The sequence below is a fragment of the Hemicordylus capensis genome, chromosome 5 (genome assembly GCF_027244095.1).
Source record: "Hemicordylus capensis ecotype Gifberg chromosome 5, rHemCap1.1.pri, whole genome shotgun sequence".
Taxonomy (NCBI): Eukaryota; Metazoa; Chordata; class Lepidosauria; order Squamata; family Cordylidae; genus Hemicordylus; species Hemicordylus capensis.
In genome coordinates, this window is record NC_069661.1 from 26,596,869 (window position 1) to 26,618,972 (window position 22,104).

At 40.6% G+C, this 22,104-nt stretch overlaps 1 protein-coding gene across 6 annotated transcripts in view; it reads left to right on the forward strand.

The window, feature by feature from the left end:
• The window catches only part of SMARCAD1 (SWI/SNF-related, matrix-associated actin-dependent regulator of chromatin, subfamily a, containing DEAD/H box 1), a 76,096-nt gene that overhangs the window by 45,015 nt on the left and 8,977 nt on the right, over positions 1–22,104 (forward strand). For 5 of the 6 annotated variants that reach the window (XM_053255122.1, XM_053255120.1, XM_053255121.1 and 2 more), the window contains 10 exons: positions 9,281–9,483; positions 13,167–13,257; positions 14,053–14,152; positions 14,889–14,948; positions 15,128–15,203; positions 16,044–16,179; positions 20,749–20,886; positions 21,286–21,381; positions 21,564–21,681; positions 21,855–21,976. In XM_053255122.1, coding sequence (XP_053111097.1) covers positions 9,281–9,483; positions 13,167–13,257; positions 14,053–14,152; positions 14,889–14,948; positions 15,128–15,203; positions 16,044–16,179; positions 20,749–20,886; positions 21,286–21,381; positions 21,564–21,681; positions 21,855–21,976 — 1,140 coding nt within the window. Of the gene's footprint in view, positions 1–149; positions 509–9,280; positions 9,484–13,166; positions 13,258–14,052; positions 14,153–14,888; positions 14,949–15,127; positions 15,204–16,043; positions 16,180–20,748; positions 20,887–21,285; positions 21,382–21,563; positions 21,682–21,854; positions 21,977–22,104 lie in introns of those variants that run through there. The other variant, XM_053255124.1, reaches the window with a different exon arrangement.

Here is a 22,104-nt window from a genome sequence, read left to right on the forward strand (position 1 = left end):
TTCAAATAGTGTCAGATGACCTAATTTTGAATGAATTAAGGGGTGATTTTGCTGGAAAACCCAAGCTGATTGGCTGGCAATACTGTCACTCACTCTTGAGCACTGAAACTTGGTTCATTTCACTGCAGATAAAGAATTTAGAGCTTTCATTTGGGAAGCTGTTGTTTGCTAGCCTGTTCTGCTCTGCTGTAGCTGGAAAACCATGCAGAAGGCAGGAAAGTGGCAGAATTTTTTCTGCAACTACTTCATAGAATCAGCAATCGACTTTCAGGGTTGCTCCATGATTGAAGATGCCAGGATGGATATTTTAAGCGTCACCATTTGAAGAAACTGTTCTTTGATTTATTTTTGTTACTATGCCTTCTTCAAAGCATTCTACTCTGTGTTAACCCTGGTTTTGCTAACTAAGCACCGTGGCCATTTTATGGAGTGCTGTAGCTTTTTATTTTCAAAAGCAAAGCATTAGAAAGCCTTAAGATATGATTGGAAAGAGAGACCGTAGCTATTGGTGAGTACTTGGAGCATTGTCTCCAACTTCTGTGCTCTTTGTTTTTCAACTGTTTTCCATAATTGTGTGCTTCAAGCTATATGTGTACCAGAACAATGAAAAGCATCTAGATTAAGCACTGTGACTTTCTGATTAGAAATGGTAAAAAAGTATTTGAAGGGAAATTTATAGCGTTACAAGTTGTTTATACTGTTTACTTTTTTTGGTTTATGTGGTTTTAGAGAAATAGCAGGGGCCATTTAACTTTTATCCAGATAGCTATTGTGATGAGCATGTATTGCTAAAGTATTGTTTTTTTGAAAAACAAAACAAACAGTGGGAGGGAGGTTGCATTTCTTGCATTAATTCTTCTAAAAAATCAATTCTTTTTTTAAGAGAGCACTTTTGTACATTTTAATCATACTGTGCTACTTATGTATGTAGCCATTTCATCGTGTTATACCATAAGATGACTTGGTCAGGTTTTTGAAAGGAAAAAATATTATTTGTGTATATTTAAAAGAGTGTACGTGAAAAACGCCTGTACAGCTTTACAGGTACGCTGCTGTAGAGACGGTTTTGCCTGAAGCCTTTGACTTCGAACAGAACATCTGCCCCTTTCTGAACATGTTGAGCTTTGCCTGAACGAATTCTTTGCAAAAGTATTTGCTAAAGGGCTGCCATTCTCCGAAATGATTCCATAAAATTTAATTGTGTGGGCCTGTTTGGATTGAAAATCCCTTTCATAAAAGGCGCCTTTGTCAGCACCTAAAGATCTACATAGTTGCTGTAATTACATGTCCGCAGTATTAATAAAATGCTGCAAATCAGAGTGCTTGCGCTTCTAAATATGTGTGGCAGATTGTCCAGCAATCCAATGTTTTGCTACTATGTAGTAAGATGGCATTTTATGTTTTTTTAAAGTCTTATTTTGGTGAAAGAAATAAGGGTGCAGGGGGGTGGGGGAGTTCTAGTCTGTTTTCTATAAAAGGCATCTTAGAAAGCTTTGTTTTAACAGATTCTCATATATAGTAGAAGACTAAAAATAGCCAAAAGTTCAAGGAATCTTATAAACAGCCCCAAATGTTAAGAGGTCATGCATGCCAAACCAGGGTTGGAGGAGAGCTAATTTCATCCACCCAGGGCCACAATTCTGCGATCAATAGCTTTTCAGTATGAATAGTGAGTGCAGTTATATGATAAAAGCTGTCTACAAAACCTTCTGGGAAACAGGATCTCTAAAATTGGCTATAATGTCAAATATGTTAACTTATAGAAGCTGTTCATGCAGGTAGGCATATTTAATTTATTTCATATAGTTAATAGAAAATTGCCCCAGTGATTAACTACTTTAAAGTATTTTATGTTCATTTCCCTTGTGTTTTCTTTTGAGGGGAGGAAAAGCGTGACCAGAGATTTCTCAAGGGACATTGATGCTAAGGATAGAGCAGTTGGAGCCTTATATGAGCATAAAACTGGACCTAACCCTGACTAGGTTTACATAAATGCATGAAGGTCAAAGCAAAAGTGCCAACTATGAAATGTTAACAGTAGTTTAGTTATTACTTTCACCCTGTGTATCTGGGTAGGCCTTTTCAGAACTAACTGATAGAATGTTGAACATAATGCGCAGTGTAGCATGGGCAGTTCCACAATGCCCACACTGCTGCATGGGTCAAAAACACTGCTAGCAGTGTCACAGCTACCTCCTGCTGTGACTAAAACATTGTGCAATGCCCAATGAAAACAATGGACATTGCCCTGCGCAGCTATCCTGGTGGTGGTGGTGGTGTTTTTCTTGTTTACACAGTCAGACAGGTATTATTGACTGGTTTGTTTTACCCAGACATCGAGTCCTTCCCAAGGACTTGGGATGGCTGAATCAATGTTGTTGCTGTTATTATAGATATCGTCGCAGAATATAGGCTGTTCCCAGTAAGGTTGCTTTTTGTAATTGGCTGATGGTGATTTCTGTGGCCCCTATGGTGTTGAGGTACTCTTCAAGGTCTTTTGGAATTGCACCTAGGGCACCAATTACCACTAGGATTATTTTGGTCTTTTTCTGCCACAGCCTTTCAATTTGAATTTGTAGATCTTTGTATTTGGTGATTTTTTTCTATTTCTTTTTCTTCTATTCTGCTATCCCCTGGTATTGCTATGTCGATTATTTTAACTTGTTTTTCTTTCTTCTCGACTACAATTATATCTGTTGTATTATGTGGCAGATGTTTGTCTGTTCGTAGTTGGAAGTCCCATAATATTTTTGCATCTTCATTTTCTACAACTTTTTCAATTTTATGGTCCCACCAATTCTTGGTTCCAGGTAGCTTGTATTTTTTGCAGATGTTCCAGTGTATCATCCCTGCTACCTTGTCATGCCTTTGTTTGTAGTCAGTCTGTGCGATCTTCTTACAACAGCTGATTAGGTGGTCCATGGTTTCATCTACTTCTTTACAAAGGCGGCACTTTCTGTTTGTTGTTGATTTTTCTACTTTTGCTCTTATTGCATTTGTTCTTAGTGCCTGTTCTTGTGCAGCCAGTATTAAACCCTCTGTTTCTTTCTTCAAGTTGCCATTCTTGGTGAGCCATTTCCAGGTCTTGGTGATGTCTGATTTTCCACTTATATTGTGCCAATATTGACCATGCAGTGGCTTCTTTTTCCATTTTTCTGCTTGGTTCTTGACTTGTTCTTTCTTGTAGGCCTGCTTTCTTTCATTGGTGTTGAATAGTTTTGCGTTATTGACCATTTGAAGTGCATCTTCTTCACTGTCCTTGATATATTCTTCAAGGCCTCTCTTCTCCTCCTCTACTGTTTGATGGACTTGCAGCATTCCTCTTCCACCTGAGCTGCGAGGGAGGTATAGCCTATCGACATCACTGCGGGGGTGCAGAGCATGATTGATGGTCATGATTTTCCTGGTCTTACGATCTTGTGTCTCTAGCTCTGCCTGGGTCCAGTCTATTATTCCTGCAATGTGTCTGATAACAGGTATAGCCCAGGTGTTTATGGCTTGTATGGTGTTCCTGCCATTGAGTTTGGACTTTAGGATTTTTCTAACTCTCCTGATGTATATTCACTTCCAATTTTTCTTTTAACTTCAGGTGTGCAGTGTTATCAGCCTGGAGAATGCCCAAGTATTTGTAATGTTCTTTCTCTTCCAGGTTCTTGATCTTGCTTCCACTGGGCAGTTCTATTCAGATAGATAGATAGATAGATAGATAGATCTTTATTGTCATTGTCCTCTGCAGAACGAGATTGAAAAGAGATTCCTTCTGTTTTTGTTATTTTTCCTCTGTTCATTATTAATGCAGCACACTTGTCTAGTCCAAACTCCATTGCTATATCGCTACTGAATATACGGACAGTGTTTTTTTATTTTTTTTATTATTATTATTATTATTATTATTATTATTATTATTATTATTATTATACATTTTATATCCTGCTCTTCCTCCAAGGAGCCCAGAGCAGTGTACTACATAGTTAGGTTTCTCCTCACAACAACCCTGTGAAGTAGGTTAGGCTGAGAGAGAGGTGACTGACCCAGAGTCACCCAGCAAGTATCATGGCTGAATGGGGATTTGAACACGGGTCTCCCCAGTCCTAGTTCAGCACTCTAACCACTGCACCACGCTGGCTGGTAATGTTTAAGTCACAGTGGAACAGGGCTGTTCCATGTGTTTGCGCACAGTGCTATGGGCAGTGCTGAACCACCCACTTTACACTGCGCAGAATGTGAGCCACTATGTGATACCGTTTTTGTAAAGGAAGGCGCATGCAGGAGTCAACTTTTAATAGTTACCCAATGACCGCAGGGTAAAATAAAGGAATACATGAAGCTATTAAATTTTGAAAGAGTTCAAATCTGGTAGGACAAATGTAATTTGGTTAAGGTGAGGGTTTGCTCAACAGACTTCTGAAATACACATGGTTCAGTCTAGCTACAGTTGGGCAGGCTCTGCAACTGGCAGAGTACCTGCTTTGCATCACAAGATCCCGGGTTCAGTTTCCCGCCATTCCAATTACAGAAAGAAACTCTGATAGCAGACCTAGGAAAGGCCTTTGCCTCAGTCCTGTTGTCCTTTGGACTAAACAGTAATAGGCTAGATAGACCAGTAGATAGACTCGATATGAAGTAGCTTTATATGTTCATAGTTAAAACTCTCAGGCAAAGGGGTTTAAAAATGTCTCCATTTGGCTAGATAGCAGCCATACTTTATTGGATGGAACAACCAGTCTAAACCTGAACTGCTTATGTACAAACTAGGTATATCCTATTCGTGAGGCTCTGGTTAGAAAACAGCTGAAGGTACTTCTTGTTGCAACTTGGAAACAGACGTTAGCAATCTGACATGAAACAAAATGGGTGGTTTTTATAGCAGATGGCTGCACTTCAGGTGCATTATTTAAAGATTACAAGTTTTATCTTCATGCCAACCTGAGCTTTAGGCATTTAGAATAATTATTGGGATTTTCTAATCTCTTTGTGGTTTTAAAAGCCAACACATAGTGGTTAGTTCACTGTGGGTTAACATGAACATTACTTTGTAAACGTTTTGAGCTTTTCCTTAACCAAAACTACCGAGTCAAACCTATACCTAGTTCTTCTAATAAATATGATGAAATACATTCATTTTCCAATGTTGTGTGTTGCTTAATAATGAATTTTGCCTTGGTAAAGGAATTAGTCAACATTTTAACAGATTAAGTAGTATAAATCCCCATTATTGTCCCTCTCAGAGCAGGAAAAGGTCTTCAGTTAGGAAGCTACACATAGAACAGAGATTGTACTGTTGAGGAAATCATTTCTTCTTTTCAAGCCAGCATTGACATCACATGTCTGAACATTCCTTGATTCTTAAACTGTGGGCACATGCCATCAAACTGTATATGCAGACTGTCCTCCAATCTTGACCACATTTAAGGATTGCATTGGTACGAACTCAGTCACCATAGCTGTTGTTGCAGACCAGGTTTTGCTTTTAAAACCAGCTTGAAACCCTGGTTAAGAATGAACTGTTTCCCACATTAATTATAATTAATGTTGGTTCCAGTTATAATCCTGAAGTATTTGAAGATGGGGGAAGGGCCCATGCCTAACTTGTCCCTTTTAAATTGCATTAGGACTTATTTGAACAGTTTTCCTCATCATGGAGGCCAAAGTGAGATTAATGAAAAAGTAATAGCTTAAAACTGAATGTATGACCCTTCTATGAAAACATAAAATCCTACTTTCCTTTGTAAAGAGAAAATATATCCACCTTTTATGCTCTAATAGTTTATGTACTTGTATCATGACTTGATACCGGGTGTCAGGCAAAGATGGCAAATCAATACAGGTGTCCATCTGGGTAACCTATTTCATGTTTAGTAACGATCTGATCCCTGTAACTGGCTCAAAATCTGTGCTCAAAATCTGTACTCAAATTTGATTACTCATTACCAGTTAAAGACCATGGGTGTGTTTCTTCCATAATACAGAGAGCATTGATCTGCCTAGTAGTGATGTGTGTGGAGGCACATGCATGGCAGAGAAGTTAGATGACAAAGAAAAAGGGACAAATAAAAACTAAGGCTGGCTCAGATCCCGACTACCAAAGAGGAAATGGAATGGAGAGGGTTGTGCACAGTGAGGAGGGTAAATCTTGCAATTCCTACCTTGCCCTCAGATTGCCCTGTACGTGGTAGAAATATGTCTGAGGATCACACAGTCCTCAGGGAAGTAATTAATTAGGTGTGTCACAGAGTTCTTCCAGGGGAAGGAGCGATGAGAGGGTCAAATGTCACCCATCACCTCTTCCCGTGCAAACTCTCTGTGACACAGAAGTATGTCTTTGAGGGCTGGGTGACTCTCAGGGACATATTTCTACAGGGCAATCTGTACAGGGGAAGGTAGTAACTCCAAAATTTGCCATCTCCACTGTGTGCTGGGAAACACGGAACTGGGACCAGCCCTCCAAAGTAGTTGTACAGTTCATATTACATGCCTGCTTTGATAGTCTGGATCTGAGCAATTGCAAAGAAGCACCACCTTCTGGTGTTGATACCAACTTCAATCTGTGTACATACACCTTTCATGGCAAGACCCTACTTGGGAGTATTTTAAAGAAATCTCTTCTTTGGGTAATAAAGGAAAACGTGGCAAATGTCAAGTGCAGTTAGAATTAAAGAACATTATATCCTAGCTGTGTCTTCCACAAATGCAAGGCCCTTCTGTAGCCAGGGGCAATTTTCACTGATCCCCACTTATCTCTCCCCACTTGTGCTGTGTCTTTGGGGGGGGGGGATTCCCCAACCCTTTTAGGGGACTGGAGCATGACAGGGGGTGGGGAGAACTTGTTTGAATTTTCTTCCAATTGCAGAGATTAGAATACAATTTAGGTGTATGTTTAATTTAAATTGGCATCTCAGAATGTGATTCCCCCACCGACAACCTGACAAAGTTCAGTTCTGTCACCTCATTCTGTTGCATGTATAGACTAAGCCATGCTTTTCTTACAAAATAAAGTAATATTAAAGAAGAGTTCCTTTTTAACTTATGACAACTTTTCTGGGATGAACTTAATAAGCATTAAGCCAAGCCCTAATTGTGAAGTTACATCCTGGCAAAGTAAAGCAAAAGGCCTGTTAATCTCATGAATAGTATATAAAATAGTCTTCTATAGAAATCAAGTAATAGATGCTATCTCATGCCCATTTGCAATCGTGGGCCGAACAAAAGACTCTGACAGCCTTGGGATTAGAAAATTATTGCTTATTTTGAATTCTCTCTTGCCTGTCTTTGAATCACTTCCATGTTTAGACAAGTGAAGTGGGTGGTTCTTTGGTGCTGTAGGCAGTCTTAAAACTGCGGCCAGATTTCTGACAAGTATTGTCCATGTTGATTACCTTTGCTTTGAAAGGGCATCTCTCTCCCATTCATCCAATGTATGGAGGGCAAAAAACTTGAAGGTGCGCTGTCTGTCTTTGGAAATGATGGCTTAGCACAGTGTTCTTCCTTGTGAAGGCCAGGGGCCAGTGGCAGCTCCCAGCAGCCTTAATTGCAGCTCCCGGGCAAATTGTTTATTGGGCCTGTGTGACGCTTTGGACAAAACTGAACATTCTGCACAGTTCCCCTGGCACCATGCGGAGATGACCATTTCTTCGGCACAGTGCTGCACTTTGCCCAGTGCGCCTTCAAGAAAAACAAAGCCCTCTTGAGCCTCTGCACCCTCTTGGAAAGTGTGTGCAGAGTGCTGGGAACTGTAGCTGTTACCAGTGCTTTCTCCTAGAGCTCGAGAGAGAGGACCCCATCTCTTAAAGGGCCCTCCCAGTATTGAGAAAAGTGCAGTACTGTGCCGAGGTCAGTACCAAGTACCCAGTACCGAGGTCATTAAAGGTTCCCCCCCCCTCAAGTTATGCTTGCTTGAATAATAGTGAAGATCACTCATTTAGCAACTAGCAGCCTTCTGCCACAGTGCTACGCTGCCACCAGCACATCGGGAGTAATCCCCTAAGAATGATCTGTGGTTCCTGATTTTTCTGTATTTATTTATTTATTTATTTATTTAACATGTTTTTATACCGCCCAAAACTTAGGTCTCTGGGCTCATTTCACTGCTAACCGATGATGCAGTATTGAGTAGCTCTGAATATCTAGTAGTGCAATACAAAAGCTGTGTAGATTCAGAAATCAAGTATCCCTCTTCTTTAAATATGTAGGTCGAATGACATTTGTCTATTTCTTGTAACTGCTTAAGAATTTTATGCTTCTGTGTATAAAAATTATCACTTTGTTGCCTGCAGTTCATACATGCAAAATAGATAGAAGCCAATTATCTATATCTCTCAACTACCTGAACAAAATCCAGAATGTTTTCAACTCCAATAGTGCCCTCTGTTGTTAGAACATGACAGTTCATTTACCATGCAGTGACCCAGATACGGTATTTAAAAACTACATGGTGTCGAAAGAGTTATTATATGGTACTTGGTGTGAGTCTAGTTTACCCTAGGAAGGCATGTACACTTCCCTGACCAGCTTGTATATTTTGTGTGTGCCAGGATGCAGAGGCTATATACGATTACACTCATATTTGAATGAGGGGAAAACCAATCTGACACTCCCCACCACCACCACCCTTCTGTCTCCCCCTGCACCCCCCCCGTACTTTCCTCTCACATCTTCAAGCGGCCAAGATTTCAATCTTTTTGTGTTTGCTAATTTATGGAGGTGTTCAGTATAAGTAAGTTGCTTCCATTCACTCCTGTGATGAGAAAGTAAAGTCTGTACATGAACAACAAAATCTGAATTTCATGTATTGCAGCCTACATGAATTTGCACAATACACATGTATTGCTGCATACATGAATTTCATGTATTGCAGAGTGGTCCACCCTCGAACATAAGAACAGCCCTGCTGGATCAGGCCCAAGGCCCATCCATTCCAGTATCCTGCCTCACACAGTGGCCCACCAGATGCCTCCGAGAAGCCCAGAGGCAGGGGGCAAGGTCCTGCCCTCTCCCCTGCTGTTGCTACCCTGCAACTGGCATTCCCCTGCGACTGCTGATGAGGATCTCCTAGAGGTGGTGTCTCCAAGGATCACTTCCATATACAGAGGGTCACTTCATTCCTTTCCTTCAGGCATTTTGCTACAATGTAATCTTTTAACTGAATGTACTGAAAAGAAAAATAGAAGAATGACTTAGGAAGCTGAGGCACCAAGCTACATCTGTTTCCTTCAGGCTTGGTTGGATTTTTTCCTTCTTATATTCAGAGCTGGTAGCTAATTTTTTTCCTTTCCTCTTATAGTTCACAAAAATGTGCAAGACCAATGGTTTGTCAGAAGATATAATATGGAACTGCAAAATATTGCTGAGAGAGAGAGATGTGGTGCTAAAACTGATGAACAAATGTGAAGAGATTTCAAATAAACTGACAAAGCAAGTGACGAGGATCACCAAAGATGGTGAAGGTGGATGGAACATTGACCAACCCTCCATTCTGAATCAAAGGTTGGCAGAATTGCTCTTTAGGAGAGATATGTCCAGAAAAGGGTAGGGTTGAGTTCCGATAATGAACTAAACCATGGTTTTTATTATTATGAGCTCGCTGTGATGAGCTTTTGGCTTACACACTCGACCATCCCCCCTTGCTCCTTTGTATTTGAAGGAGGTGATTGAAAGTCCCCACTTCTTCCTTTGAATGGATTGCAGTTTTCCATTTTATGCAAACTCTGGTTTATTCTAACTGTGGCTAGTTCTAGAGTCAGCAAACATGGTTTATTTCATCCTGGTTTGTTTGTTAGCCACACTTAGAGCCAGTTCAGATGTCATGCAGGATCTTCGTTAAAGTGGAGCTCTTCACACTGTCTCTGAGTTTCAGGTGTGTGCTTCCCCCATCTCCACATGAGCATCTGCTTCCTGTCTAGGTTAAAATAAATCAAGATTGGTCTTGATGGCTGAACCAACCAATCTTGGTTTATTCTGGCTTACATTTCAAATCCAGGGCTCAAAGATCTCCACATATTTGAAGTAAGTAGGCTAGAATAAGCCGAGATTCGTCAGTTCAGATGTCACAGCTAATCTCAGTTTAGTTTAGCCTAGATAGAAAGTAGATGCTTATGTGGGTATGGGAGAGGGGAAGCACATGCCCAAGGTTGAGAAATGTTTTATGGAGCTTGGTTTTTACTCTGATTCCGTCTGATGTCTAAACTGGCCTTGAGAATCTCCTGAAATAAGCGAGTTCATACATATGGGGAAACTGCAAATTATTCAAAAGCAAAAATGAAATGCAGAGGAGGAGAGAGGAGTGGAGGAATGTGTGAGCCTGAAGCTTGCTATGGCTTATTCATGCTCAGACACTGGGCCATGGTGTATTAGTTGCTAGAAGCATAATTCCAAGTCCTAAATGAGGAAACTACCTTTTGAAAAGTGACTGCCACCCAGAAACATTGACGTGCCTGTTCCCAAGGGAAAACTCATGAGCAGCAAATCTTAGGTAGTGATTTAGGCTTGCATTCTTTTTCTTAGAAGTATTTATTTATATTGAAATTGAAATGTCTATCATTGCTTTTTGTTTGCCTTCAGAAATACTGAATTACATGCTATGCAGAATAATGCAGATGGTGCCAGCCCTGCCTACAGCTTTTGTGGGCTCTAAAACACACAATGATATTTCTGTGCAAGAGAGCAGTATAATAACTGTTGTGTCCTGTGTAATCTCATGTTGTGTGTGATTTCCTTTCTTCCCAATGGAAATTGTGTGTGACGTGCAGTTGCTCAAGAGGCAGCAGTCCCATTACAGCACTCTTGCACAGCAGCATCGCCGTGTGTTTTGAGACTCCTACACTGGCATGGGGAGGTCTAGCACCCACCTGCATTATGCTGCAGAGCATGTGAGCCACTACGTGGAGTTACTAGAGTCTTTAAGTAAACTTGCAGAAATCCATGTTTTATTAACCTCAAGCATATTCCAGAGAATGGCTTAGCAGCTAAAAAGCAATGCTACACATTCTGAATTAACACCCATGTTAATGTCATTGTTTTCTGCAGCAGACTCTTTTAAAGTTTAGAAATAATACATGCATATGCATGTACATGTGTCTTTAAATCACCAGGTGGAAACCTGATTAGCACAGGTTTCCCTGATGCATGTACATACATGCACTCCATATTTTATTTGTTTGCTACAGGAAGAAAGGGCAGTAACACTGGTGTTGCCCATGGCAATTGTAACATATAGCAGTGCCTAAGTATTGGTTGTCTGATAGATTTACAATGTCTGAAGTTTAAGATCCCAAACTTCCTTATGCTGTTCCCTCCTTTTCTCCAAAATGTGTGCATGGTGTGGTAAGAGCTTCTTATATTTATTTATTATTTCTCTGTGTAAACTGCCCTGAGCCATTTTTGGAAGGGCGGTATAGAAATTGAATGAATGAATAAATGAATGAACAAATAGGCTTAGTTGCTTGAATAGCTGTTTTTCCATTCAATTTAAAAGAGGTTTCTACTAATTGGACTGGTGAACATCAAAAAACATTTAGTTAGTTAGTTATTTAAAATATCTATACTCCACCGCTCCAGTGCACTGCTGCTCGGGGCAGCTCACAACAATAAGATAGACACAGATGTACACTTATTTAATGGCGTTGACAGGATTTGGAAGATGAGTTATTTCTGATTCTGCTGAATAATGGCTTGTGAAACAAAAATAAGTGGTGCTATATTTGGGGCTTTTAAAGCCATTCGTCAACCTCTTAAAGAAATGTTTGAGGGCTTGTCTTGCAATATATTCTTCAAGACTGAAATACCAGCATGCCTCAATACTTGAAATATGTCAAAAGAGACTCAGATGGTATTTCAGTCTTTTAAAGTAGATACATCCAGTGCTTCATCTTCCAGAATGAGGCTACAGATCTGCCTCTGGAATCAGTGCTATTGTCCACAGTTTTATCCAAATCAAACCCCTTTGAAACAAAACATACAATTTAAGTTGGTATCCTTGGAAAGAAAAACCACGAGCCCGATCTTAAAGAGCTACAGTGCAAAGCACAGTATTTAGGAGGAGGTATATGAGCAGCTAACATTATGTTGCAGAAACATTGTGATTGACATCCAGGCGAACCAAGTGCTGGTGTTGGTAATGCTGCATGTACACTACAGAAAATTAGCAATTTTCATTTATCTGCCCTTCCGTCTGAAGCCAACTGTGACTCCCAAATATATGTCCCAAAGGGTTGTGTGACCCACCCACCCCCAGCCCCCGGGATGTATTTTCAGAATTCACAGTTGGCTTCAGAGGCAAGGGCAGGTTGACGAAAACCACCCCTTCTGTGTAGTGTTCATAGTGTCACCCCCACTAGCACTTGGTTAGTAATAGCGACCAAATAGTTAATATTAAACTGCTTTTACTCTTAAACTGTAGAAATGTTGTGCCAGACTGTTGCCTTGTTCAAAAAGTCAAGCCAGTGATTTCTAAAGCTTGTTGCATTCCTAGCTGCCATGTACCAAAGCATTCAGATCAAAATTCAGTTCCTTCTTCTGCACTCTGATATTGAGAATGTTGAAGCTTTGCTAAGTTTGTATGTGCTAGGTGTCATTGATAGGTTTGCTGGTGAAAGCACAACTATTCAGGGCTCAACTTGATTGGTCCTGAGTAGTAATATTGACAAACACAACCTTGAAATGGACGAAGCCCAAACTCAGCAAGCCTCTTGGCTCCCAAGCAATTGCTCCCATTCTTCCATCATCCCATATGTTTAGTACAGCAGTGCCCAAATGTAGAAGGGACTTCAGTATTTATTCTGTTGTATGATAGTTGACACATCGGCATCAGAAATTTGCATTATACAGCAGAATAGATAATATAACTCTTAGAGCATAACAGCTTCCCATTTCTTAAATTACTTGGTCCTATGAAACGTGATTGTAATGTTTTTTTATATTGAGCTAGCATTGTACAAATGACTTACGACATAATGCAGCCAGAGTTGAGCAGAGTAGAATCCCATTGGCTTCAATGGGAAGTGCATTCTACAATCTCTTCCACTGAAAGCTTTAACACAGCACAACGTAAGTTTGTGGCTGAAGCTTTGTGATATGTTTGGCAAACTGCTGCTTACTAGTGGTGTGTGGAAATCAAAGGTTTTAAGAGTTGTCATATGTCTTAAAGGTGTACTCTTTTCTTCTGTTGTCAGCATGGAACTCAAGCCATATCAGAAGATTGGTTTGAATTGGCTAGCACTGTTACATAAGCATTCACTGAATGGTATTTTAGCTGATGAAATGGTAAGTTGAAATATTCTCTCTATGAACCAAACTGTAGGGAATCTTCAGCCTTCTGGCACAGTTTGCTCACTTTGCACCCCTCCCCCTGCCAGTATTTCAGGGACAGCAATTTGACTCAATAGCAGATGGGAAGACAGTTTCCTTCTAGTAGATTTTCATGTGTTTGTTTCCGCTACTCAGTAACGGAATGAGGTGTTTTGAAGAAATTTGCTAAGGGACCATTGTTCAGCTATTCATCAGTTCGAGTAACTGGGCCAGCAAAAATGAATGAGCAGGTGGTGATGGCAACAATCTTGCATCAGCAGGGCTAAGCTGAACTGGGCACCAGAGGAAGATCCTTCTGCTTCTCTAAATGGGAAGAGGGAGAAAATTCAGGGAACCCCAGCAGTGAATTGTATTTGAGCTTCCAAAATATTAAAGGGAGGGTGGCACGCAAGCAGGCATGAGTGAGTGAATAGCAGCTACCTGTCAAGGCTTGAGGACCAAGGCAGTGAGAGGGGATGGGGTAAGTCAGTAAGAACAGCTGGCTGATCAAACATTCTAGCTAAGGAGAAACATTATGCCAATAAGAAATGAAATGCCTTTCAGTGCCTGAAAGGGTATTAAGTATTCAAAGAATTGTAAGACTTTTGTAGTGCATTCTTTGCTGGTTGTAAAAAGGAAACTCCCCCTATACTGTTCATTTTTTTCAGTCTTAAAACCGGAAATAAGTTGACAAATAATCAGTGAAGTGTTAATTTAAAACATCATTATTGTTTAATAATTGAATTTTAAATTACTCAAATTTTCACCCAGGGCTTAGGAAAAACCATTCAAGCAATTGCATTTCTGGCGTATCTTTATCAACTGGGTGATGTAGGTCCACATTTGATTGTAGTGCCAGCTTCAACAATCGGTAAGGAACTTATTGCATAATTTTTTTTTTAAAAAAAAAATCTGGTTTGCTGTGTTGCATGTATATATTCCCCTTCCACAGAAAGGACTTGAGGCAGCACAGGTATACACATGGGACTTAACCCATTTTATCTTCTAAATCCCTGTGAGGCAAGTTAGATGAAGACATAATGGCCTACATTCAGACTAGTGCAGATGCTAGTGTAAGGATGTAGTGCAGTGACATTGCACAATGAAAGGAACCTCTATTCCAGACTTGTTCTTTCGCCCTTGGAAGTTGTTGAATGTTGTGCAGCAGATTGCACATATCCTGGAGAAGGTCTTCTGCTAATAATTGCATGACATCATGGAGCACTGCAACTAGAAGCAGTGATAGAAGCACACATGTCGGTCTGGATGTGGACCACTAACCAGCACTCACTAATTTTCATGGCTGAGCAGGATTTGAACTCATGTCTTCTCAGCCCAGAATTACTCTATCCACTGCACCAGACTTTCAAAATAATTTAGATTTGTAATTTAGTGAAAAGAGAATTGGACTAATAATTAATTCATCCCGGAGAGAATTGTTTAATTGGTTTTATTCTATTTTTATTGTTTTGATTTTAACTGTTAACTAGTTTTAATTGTTTTTACCTTGTAAACTGCCCTGAGCCACTTTGGATGGAAGGTATATAAATCGAATAAATAAATACATGTAAAGTGCTTCTATAACTTGAAATGCTTCTCTTTAATAGATAACTGGATAAGAGAAGTCAATCTGTGGTGTCCTGATCTCCAAGTCTTATTTTATTATGGTAAGTAATGTTCTGTTTTAGGATGAAACATTTATAGCTGGCATACACTTAATGTGCTTTTTAAAAAAAATGTAACCTAAATATTTTAAATTGTGAACTGCAGTAAAGTTAATGAGAACTTTATAAGAGTGTTCTAGAATTGCAGCAAAAAACTTTGCTGACCTTGTACTTCTTCTTAGGTTCTCAAGAAGATAGGAGGCATCTCAGAATGGATATCCATAATAAAATTGTAGATTTTAACGTGATCGTGACGACGTAAGTGCAAGTACTCTGACATTTAGCCGCCTCTTGTTCCCTAATAAGGCACTTTTTTCCAGCCCTCCCATCTGAAGTTGAATGTTTGTAATCAGTTGTGAACATTCTGTCATGCTCTAGTGCACACCTGCTCAACTTCAGCCCTCCTGCAGATGTTGACCTACAACTCCCATAATCCCTGGCAATTGGCCACTTTGTCTGGGGATTATGGGAGTTGATGTCCAAAAACAGATGGACGGGGGTGGGTGGGTGCAAATTAAACCCACCTCTAGCACTGATTACAGGTATGCAATTTTCTACTTGTGGGGGCTGGATCCAGTGGTGCCCTTCCTTCCATATGAATAAAATACCTTTTCATGGGAAGACTATTTCATAACCTGCTTCAGTGGTGTTGGGGGGTGGGGAGTGGAACTAAATCCACATTGTTCATCCATTTGCACAAGAGCTTGTGCAAGCATGAGAACTGCTATAAAACCTGCCTTTTACAGCATTAATCATACTTCCTCTTGCATAAGTATTTGCAGAACACCGCTAGAGATTATTTTTTCCTTCTGCTCTTTGTTCTTTTGAACCAGCCTAGGTTTAAGTAGCAGTACTAGTTGCACCTTAATAAGTATGAGGTGCAGGCCACCAGGGTGAAAAGTGTATCACTGTGTTATTAGAACTTTCTTTCCTGGCCCTTGTGGATGTTAGCATGTACTGTGTTTATAAGTAATATATGCTTTCTAATATATTTGATTTTGCATTGTGAGCCACCTTGGTCACCTCTGTGGAAAGGCAAGATAAATATAAAATACCATATAAATTTTTTAAAATGCTTACATTTTTCTCCTTTTATAGATATAACTGTGCAATTAGTAGTCCAGAAGATCGTAGTCTGTTTCGCCGGATGAAACTTAATTATGCAATCTTTGATGAAGGTCATATGTTAAAAAACATGGGTTCTGTGCGCTATCAACACCTGATGACAATTAATGTAAGACTTTGCCCCATTACTCTTGGCACTTTCTCTCAAAACTTTTTCCTCTTTTAATTAACTTATAGAATCTATCATTGCTTTAAATTGTTTTTGTTTTTCATCTGTTTTATTGTAAACCACCGAGAGACATGAGTTTTGGGTGGCATACAAATATGCTAAATAAAATAAATGTTTTAAAGTTTTTGTTAAAACACTTTGTCAAAATGAAATTGGTAATCATAAGTTGTATTCTGGTTCCGGTTTTATAAAAGAAGTTGAATTTGTATAGATGTAGCTGAAAACTTGTCTGTACAATCTAAAAGGAGTTGAGGATTGGTGTTTGCTTGGAAACAAGTTTGAAGTCTAAATTGGTTACTTGATCAACAGGTCACTCAGTCAGGCATTACTTTTACAACTGCATCTTTAACCTAAAACACAGGTAGCTTCAGGTGTGAGAACAGCAACAAGTTGAATTGTGTTTAATGCTTTGATCTCTCTTCTTCCTCGTCTCATTGAAAATGGAATAGAATGTCTCCTGGTAGAAAGATGTGGAAATTCTAGTTCAGAATATACAGAAAAGCCTTGAAGCTGCTACTGTCTTTTCTTCCTCTCTGAAGCAAATACTTGATTGCAATACAAGTACAGTGAGGGAAATAAGTATTTGATCCCCTGCTGATTTTGTCCGTTTGCCCTCTGACACAGAAATGACCAGGCTATAATTGGAATGGTAGGTTTATTGTAGCTGTGAGAGACAGAATAACAACAAACAAACCCTCAAAAGCCCAGTGCCCAAAAGTCAGCGATGGATTTGCATTGTAGTGAGGGAAATAAGTATTCGATCCCCTATCAACCAGCAAGATTTCAGGCTCCCAGGTGTCTTTTCACTATATGCAGGTAACGAGCTGAGATGAGGAACACCCTCTGTAAGGGAGTGCTCCTAATCCCAGCTTGTTACAGTACCTGTATAAAAGACACCTGTCCATAGAAGCAAGCAGTCACTCAGCTTCCAAACTCACCACCATGCCCAAGACCAAAGAGCTGTCGAAGGATGTCAGGGACAAGGTTGTAGACCTGCACAAGGCTGGACTGGGCTACAAGACTATCGCCAAGCAGCTTGGTGAGAAGGTGACTACAGTTGGCACGATAACTCGTAAATGGAAGAAACACAAAATAACTGTCAATCTCCCTCGGTCTGGGGTTCTATGCAAGATCTCACCTCGTGGAGTTGCAATGATCATGAGAACGGTGACAAAGCAGCCCAGAACTACACGGGGGGAACTTGTCAATGATCTCAGGGCAGCTGGAACCATAGTCACCAAGAAAACAATTGGTAACACACTACACCATGAAGGACTGAAATCTTGCAGTGCCCGCAAGGTCCCCCTGCTCAAGGCAGCACATGTACAGGCCCGTCTGCAGTTTGCCAATGCACATCTGAATGATCCAGAGGAGAACTGGGCGAAAGTGTTGTGGTCAGATGAGACCAAAATCGAGCTCTTTGGCATCAACTCAACTCGCCGTGTGTGGAGGAGGAGGAATGCTGCCTATGAGCCCAAGAACACCATCCCCGCCGTCAAACGTGGAGGTGGACACATTATGCTTTGGGGGTGTTTTTCTGCTAAGGGGACAGGACACCTTCACCGCATCGAAGGGACGATGGACGGGACCATGTACCGTCAGATCTTGGGTGAGCACCTCCTTCCCTCAGCCAGGGCATTGAGAATGGGTTGTGGATGGGTATTCCAGCATGACAATGACCCAAAACACACAGCCAAGGCAACAAAGGAGTGGCTCAAGAAGAAGCACATGAAGGTCCTGGAGTGGCCGAGCCAGTCTCCAGACCTTAATCCCATAGAAAATCTGTGGAGGGAGCTGAAGGTTCGGGTTGCCAAACATCAGCCTCGAAACCTTTCTGACTTGGAGAGGATCTGCAAAGAGGAGTGGGACAACATCCCTCCTGGGTTGTGTGCAAACCTGGTGGCCAACTACAAGAAACGTCTGACCTCTGTGATTGCCAACAAGGGTTTTGCCACCAAGTACTAAGACATCTTTTGTGAAGGGATCGAATACTTATTTCCCTCACTACAATGCAAATCCATCGCTGACTTTTGGGCACTGGGCTTTTGAGGGTTTGTTTGTTGTTATTCTGTCTCTCACAGCTACAATAAACCTACCATTCCAATTATAGCCTGGTCATTTCTGTGTCAGAGGGCAAATGGACAAAATCAGCAGAGGATCAAATACTTATTTCCCTCACTGTATACATAACAGCTGACATCCTCACTAATGAAGCACCAGAACAACAGGAGACGCACTGGTGCTTCTGAATAGTTCTGCTAACCCAGCTACACTGCTGGTTCAACAGTGAGGACAAATTTTGATAACCTCCCTTTCTCCAGGGAGTATTCTATGACAGCCAAAAATATGTTCCTGTGGGTCAGGCAGCCCTCAGAGACTTATATTTTTGGGTAACAGAGGGCTTCCAGGGAAAGGGGAGGTCACTGAAATCGCCCCCTCCCAATTCTAGCACCAGTGTAGCATTAGTTTGGAACTCCTCAGACGCACTGGTACTACTTAGGGTATGGAGGTTGCAGAGAAGCTAAATTAGTTCTTTGCATCCGTCTCCACAGCAGAGGTTATTGAGCACATACCTGTTCCTGAAACAGGCTTTTCGGGGATGGAGGCTAAAGAACAGAGTCGGATAGAAGTGACAAGAGATGATGTTCTAAACTGTCTGGAAAAACTGAAAACTAGCACATTGCCAGGGCCAGATGGCATCCATCCAAGAGTCCTCAAAGAACTCAAATGTGAAATTGCCAACCTCCTTGCTAAAATATAGAACTTATCCCTGCAATCAGGCTCTGTACTGGAGAACTGGAAAGCAGCAAATGTAACACCAATTTACAAAAAGGGATCCAGGGGTGATCCAGGAAATTACAGGCTGGTTAACTTAACATCCATTCCAGGCAAATGGATGGAAAGCATCCTCAAAGATAAAATTGTAAAGCACAAAGAACAGGCCCTGCTGGGAGAAAACCAGCATGGCTTCTGCAAAGGTAAATCTTGCCTCACATACCTTTTGGAGTTCTTTGAGAGAGTCAAAAAGTGTGTGGATAAGGGTGGTCCTGTTGACATAGTATACCTGAACTTCCAAAAAGCTTTCAACAAAGTTCCTCATCAAAGACTCCTGAGGAAAATTAGCAGTCATGGGATAAGGGGACAAGTCCATGTGTGGATTGCAAACTGGTTAAAAGACAGGAAACAGAGGGTAGGTATAAATGGAGAGTTTTCACAATGGAGGGAAGTAAGAAGTGGCATCCCCCAGGGATCTGTACTGGGACTGGTGCTTTTTAATTTATTCATAAATGGTCTAGAAGTAGGGGGAAGCAGCAAGGTGGCCACATTTGCAGATGATACCAAACTATTTAGGGTAGTGAAATCCAAAACAGATTGTGAGGAGCTCCAAAAGGATATCTCCAAACTGAGTGAGTGGGCGACAAAGTGGCAAATGCGGTTCAGTGTTGTGGCAAGTGATGCGCACTGGGATGAAAAACCCCAACTTCAGGTATACGCTGATGGGATCTGAGCTGTCGGTGACTGACCAGGAGAGGGATCTTGGGTCGTGGTGGACAGCTCATTGAAAGTGTCGACTCAGTTTGTGGCAGGCAGCTGTGGAAAAGGCCAGTTCCATTCTAGGGATCATTAGGTATGGGATTGAAAATAAAACTGCTAATATAAATAATTCCCTTGTACAAAACGGTGGTGTGGCCACACCTGGAGTACTGTGTACAATTCTGGTCACCACATCTAAAAAAGGACATTGTAGAACTCAAAAAGGTGCAGAAGAGGGCATCCAAGATGATCAGGGGCCTAGAACACCTTTCTTATGAGGCAAGGCTACAACACCTGGGGCTGTTTAGTTTAGAAAAAAGACTACTGTGGGGAGACATGATAGAGGTCTATAAAATCATGCATGGAGTGGAGAAAGTGGATAGAGAGAAATTCTTCTCCCTCTCACGTAACACTAGAACCAGGGGTCATCCCATTAAATTGATTGCTGGGAAACCTAGGACCAACAAACGGAAGTACTTTTTCACACAATGCATAATCAACTTGTGGAATTCTCTGCCACAAGATGTGACAGCCAACAACCTGGATGGCTTTAAGAGGGGTTTGGATAACTTCATGGAGGAGAGGTCTATCATCAGCTACTAAGTGGAGTGCTATAGGCCACCTCCAGCCTCAAAGGCAGGATGCCTCTGAGTACCAGTTGCAGGGGAGTAACAGCAGGAGAGGGCGTGACCTCAACTCCTCCTGCCTGTGGCTTCCAGCGGCATCTGGTGGGCCACTGTGTGAAACAGGATGCTGGACTAGATGGTCCGTGGGCCTAATCCAGCAGGGCTGTTCTTATGTACACTAGTTCATCATTAAGATCTAGCCACTGTCCTCCAGTAACATTAAAGGATTAAATTCCTTAGCAGTGAGAGGATTCTCCTGTTGCAGAATCAGTTTTGTTTAGTAACTGTGATGATCTAATTTTATTACAACTGATGGTTGTCATAACCTTTTGTTTTGTAATGAAAATAGGCAAGAAGTCGCTTGCTGCTAACAGGAACTCCGGTTCAAAACAATCTTTTAGAACTCATGTCTCTGTTGAATTTTGTCATGCCACATATGTTCAGTAGTAGCACCAGTGAAATTCGGAGGATGTTCTCTTCCAAAGCAGTGAGTATATTTTTTCAATAAACTTTTACTGCTCAGAAATGTAGATTAAATTTATGTCCTCACTACTTTCTTTTCTTTTAAACTTTTCAACGCTGGAAACTATTCTATATCTTTATCCTCTGACAACCCCAAGATTGCTTGACAAAAGTCACCACTAAGTCTTCAAATTTATAACTCCAGAATAGTCTCATGTTTGGGTAATGACACTATAGTATAGTAAATATTTTGGAAATCACAACTATTTAGCCCAGTATAGAGAATGTCTTGGGTTGGAACATTCAGACTGAGAACAATTCTCTTCCTTTGAAGTAAATGATAAAACTCTCTCTGATGTTCAGTCCAATTTGATTGTGTCCTCACTGTGAAACACATTATATGTTTAAAAATTTTCCTTCCTAGAAAGCCAGTGAAGAACATAGTATATATGAAAAGGAGAGAATTGCACATGCCAAGCAGATAATAAAACCATTCATTCTGAGAAGAGTAAAAGAAGAGGTATGTCCTCTTTTTTTATTGTAATCTGTACAACTTCTTCTAGAATGCACTATTAACTATAATAACTTAGAAACACTTCTCTTCAGTATTATTTGCTTCCAGGCAAGTTGTGTTAGAATCCAGGTGTAAGTTCATACTTGAAATCATTTGCAAATAATTTAAATTTAAATTTGGCCTACCAGGTCCTTAAACAGCTACCTCCCAAAAAGGATATTATTGAATGCTGTGAAATGACTGAGAAACAGGAACGACTCTACCAAGCTCTCTTCAGCTCCTTAAAGAAATCTATTGACAGTCAAGGTATGCAGGTGTTTTCCATTGTCCCCCAGTGTCTCATGTAGAAATACTGAGCTCCATTGGATTTGTAGATAAATCACTATAAAAACTAGTCCTGAAAACTCTTGCAGATAATAGTCTAATCCATGAGTAAGTTTCATGCTGTAACATTTCGTTTGATCTGTTTCTGGTCATAGAAAAGAATACAGAAATGGGAAATGTCATGATGCAGCTAAGAAAAATGGCCAATCATCCTCTTTTACATCGCCAGTATTATACATCTGAGAAACTTAAGGTGATGTCAAAACTCATGCTGAAGGTAAGAAGATTGATTTTTAAGAAGGCAGTTGCCTCTTGTTTACTTTAATGCTGTTTTGAATAAACTTGTAATTTCACAGTGTAGCAGCTCTTCAGCTGTGCCTCCCCAAAATTAAGTTAGTTATGACA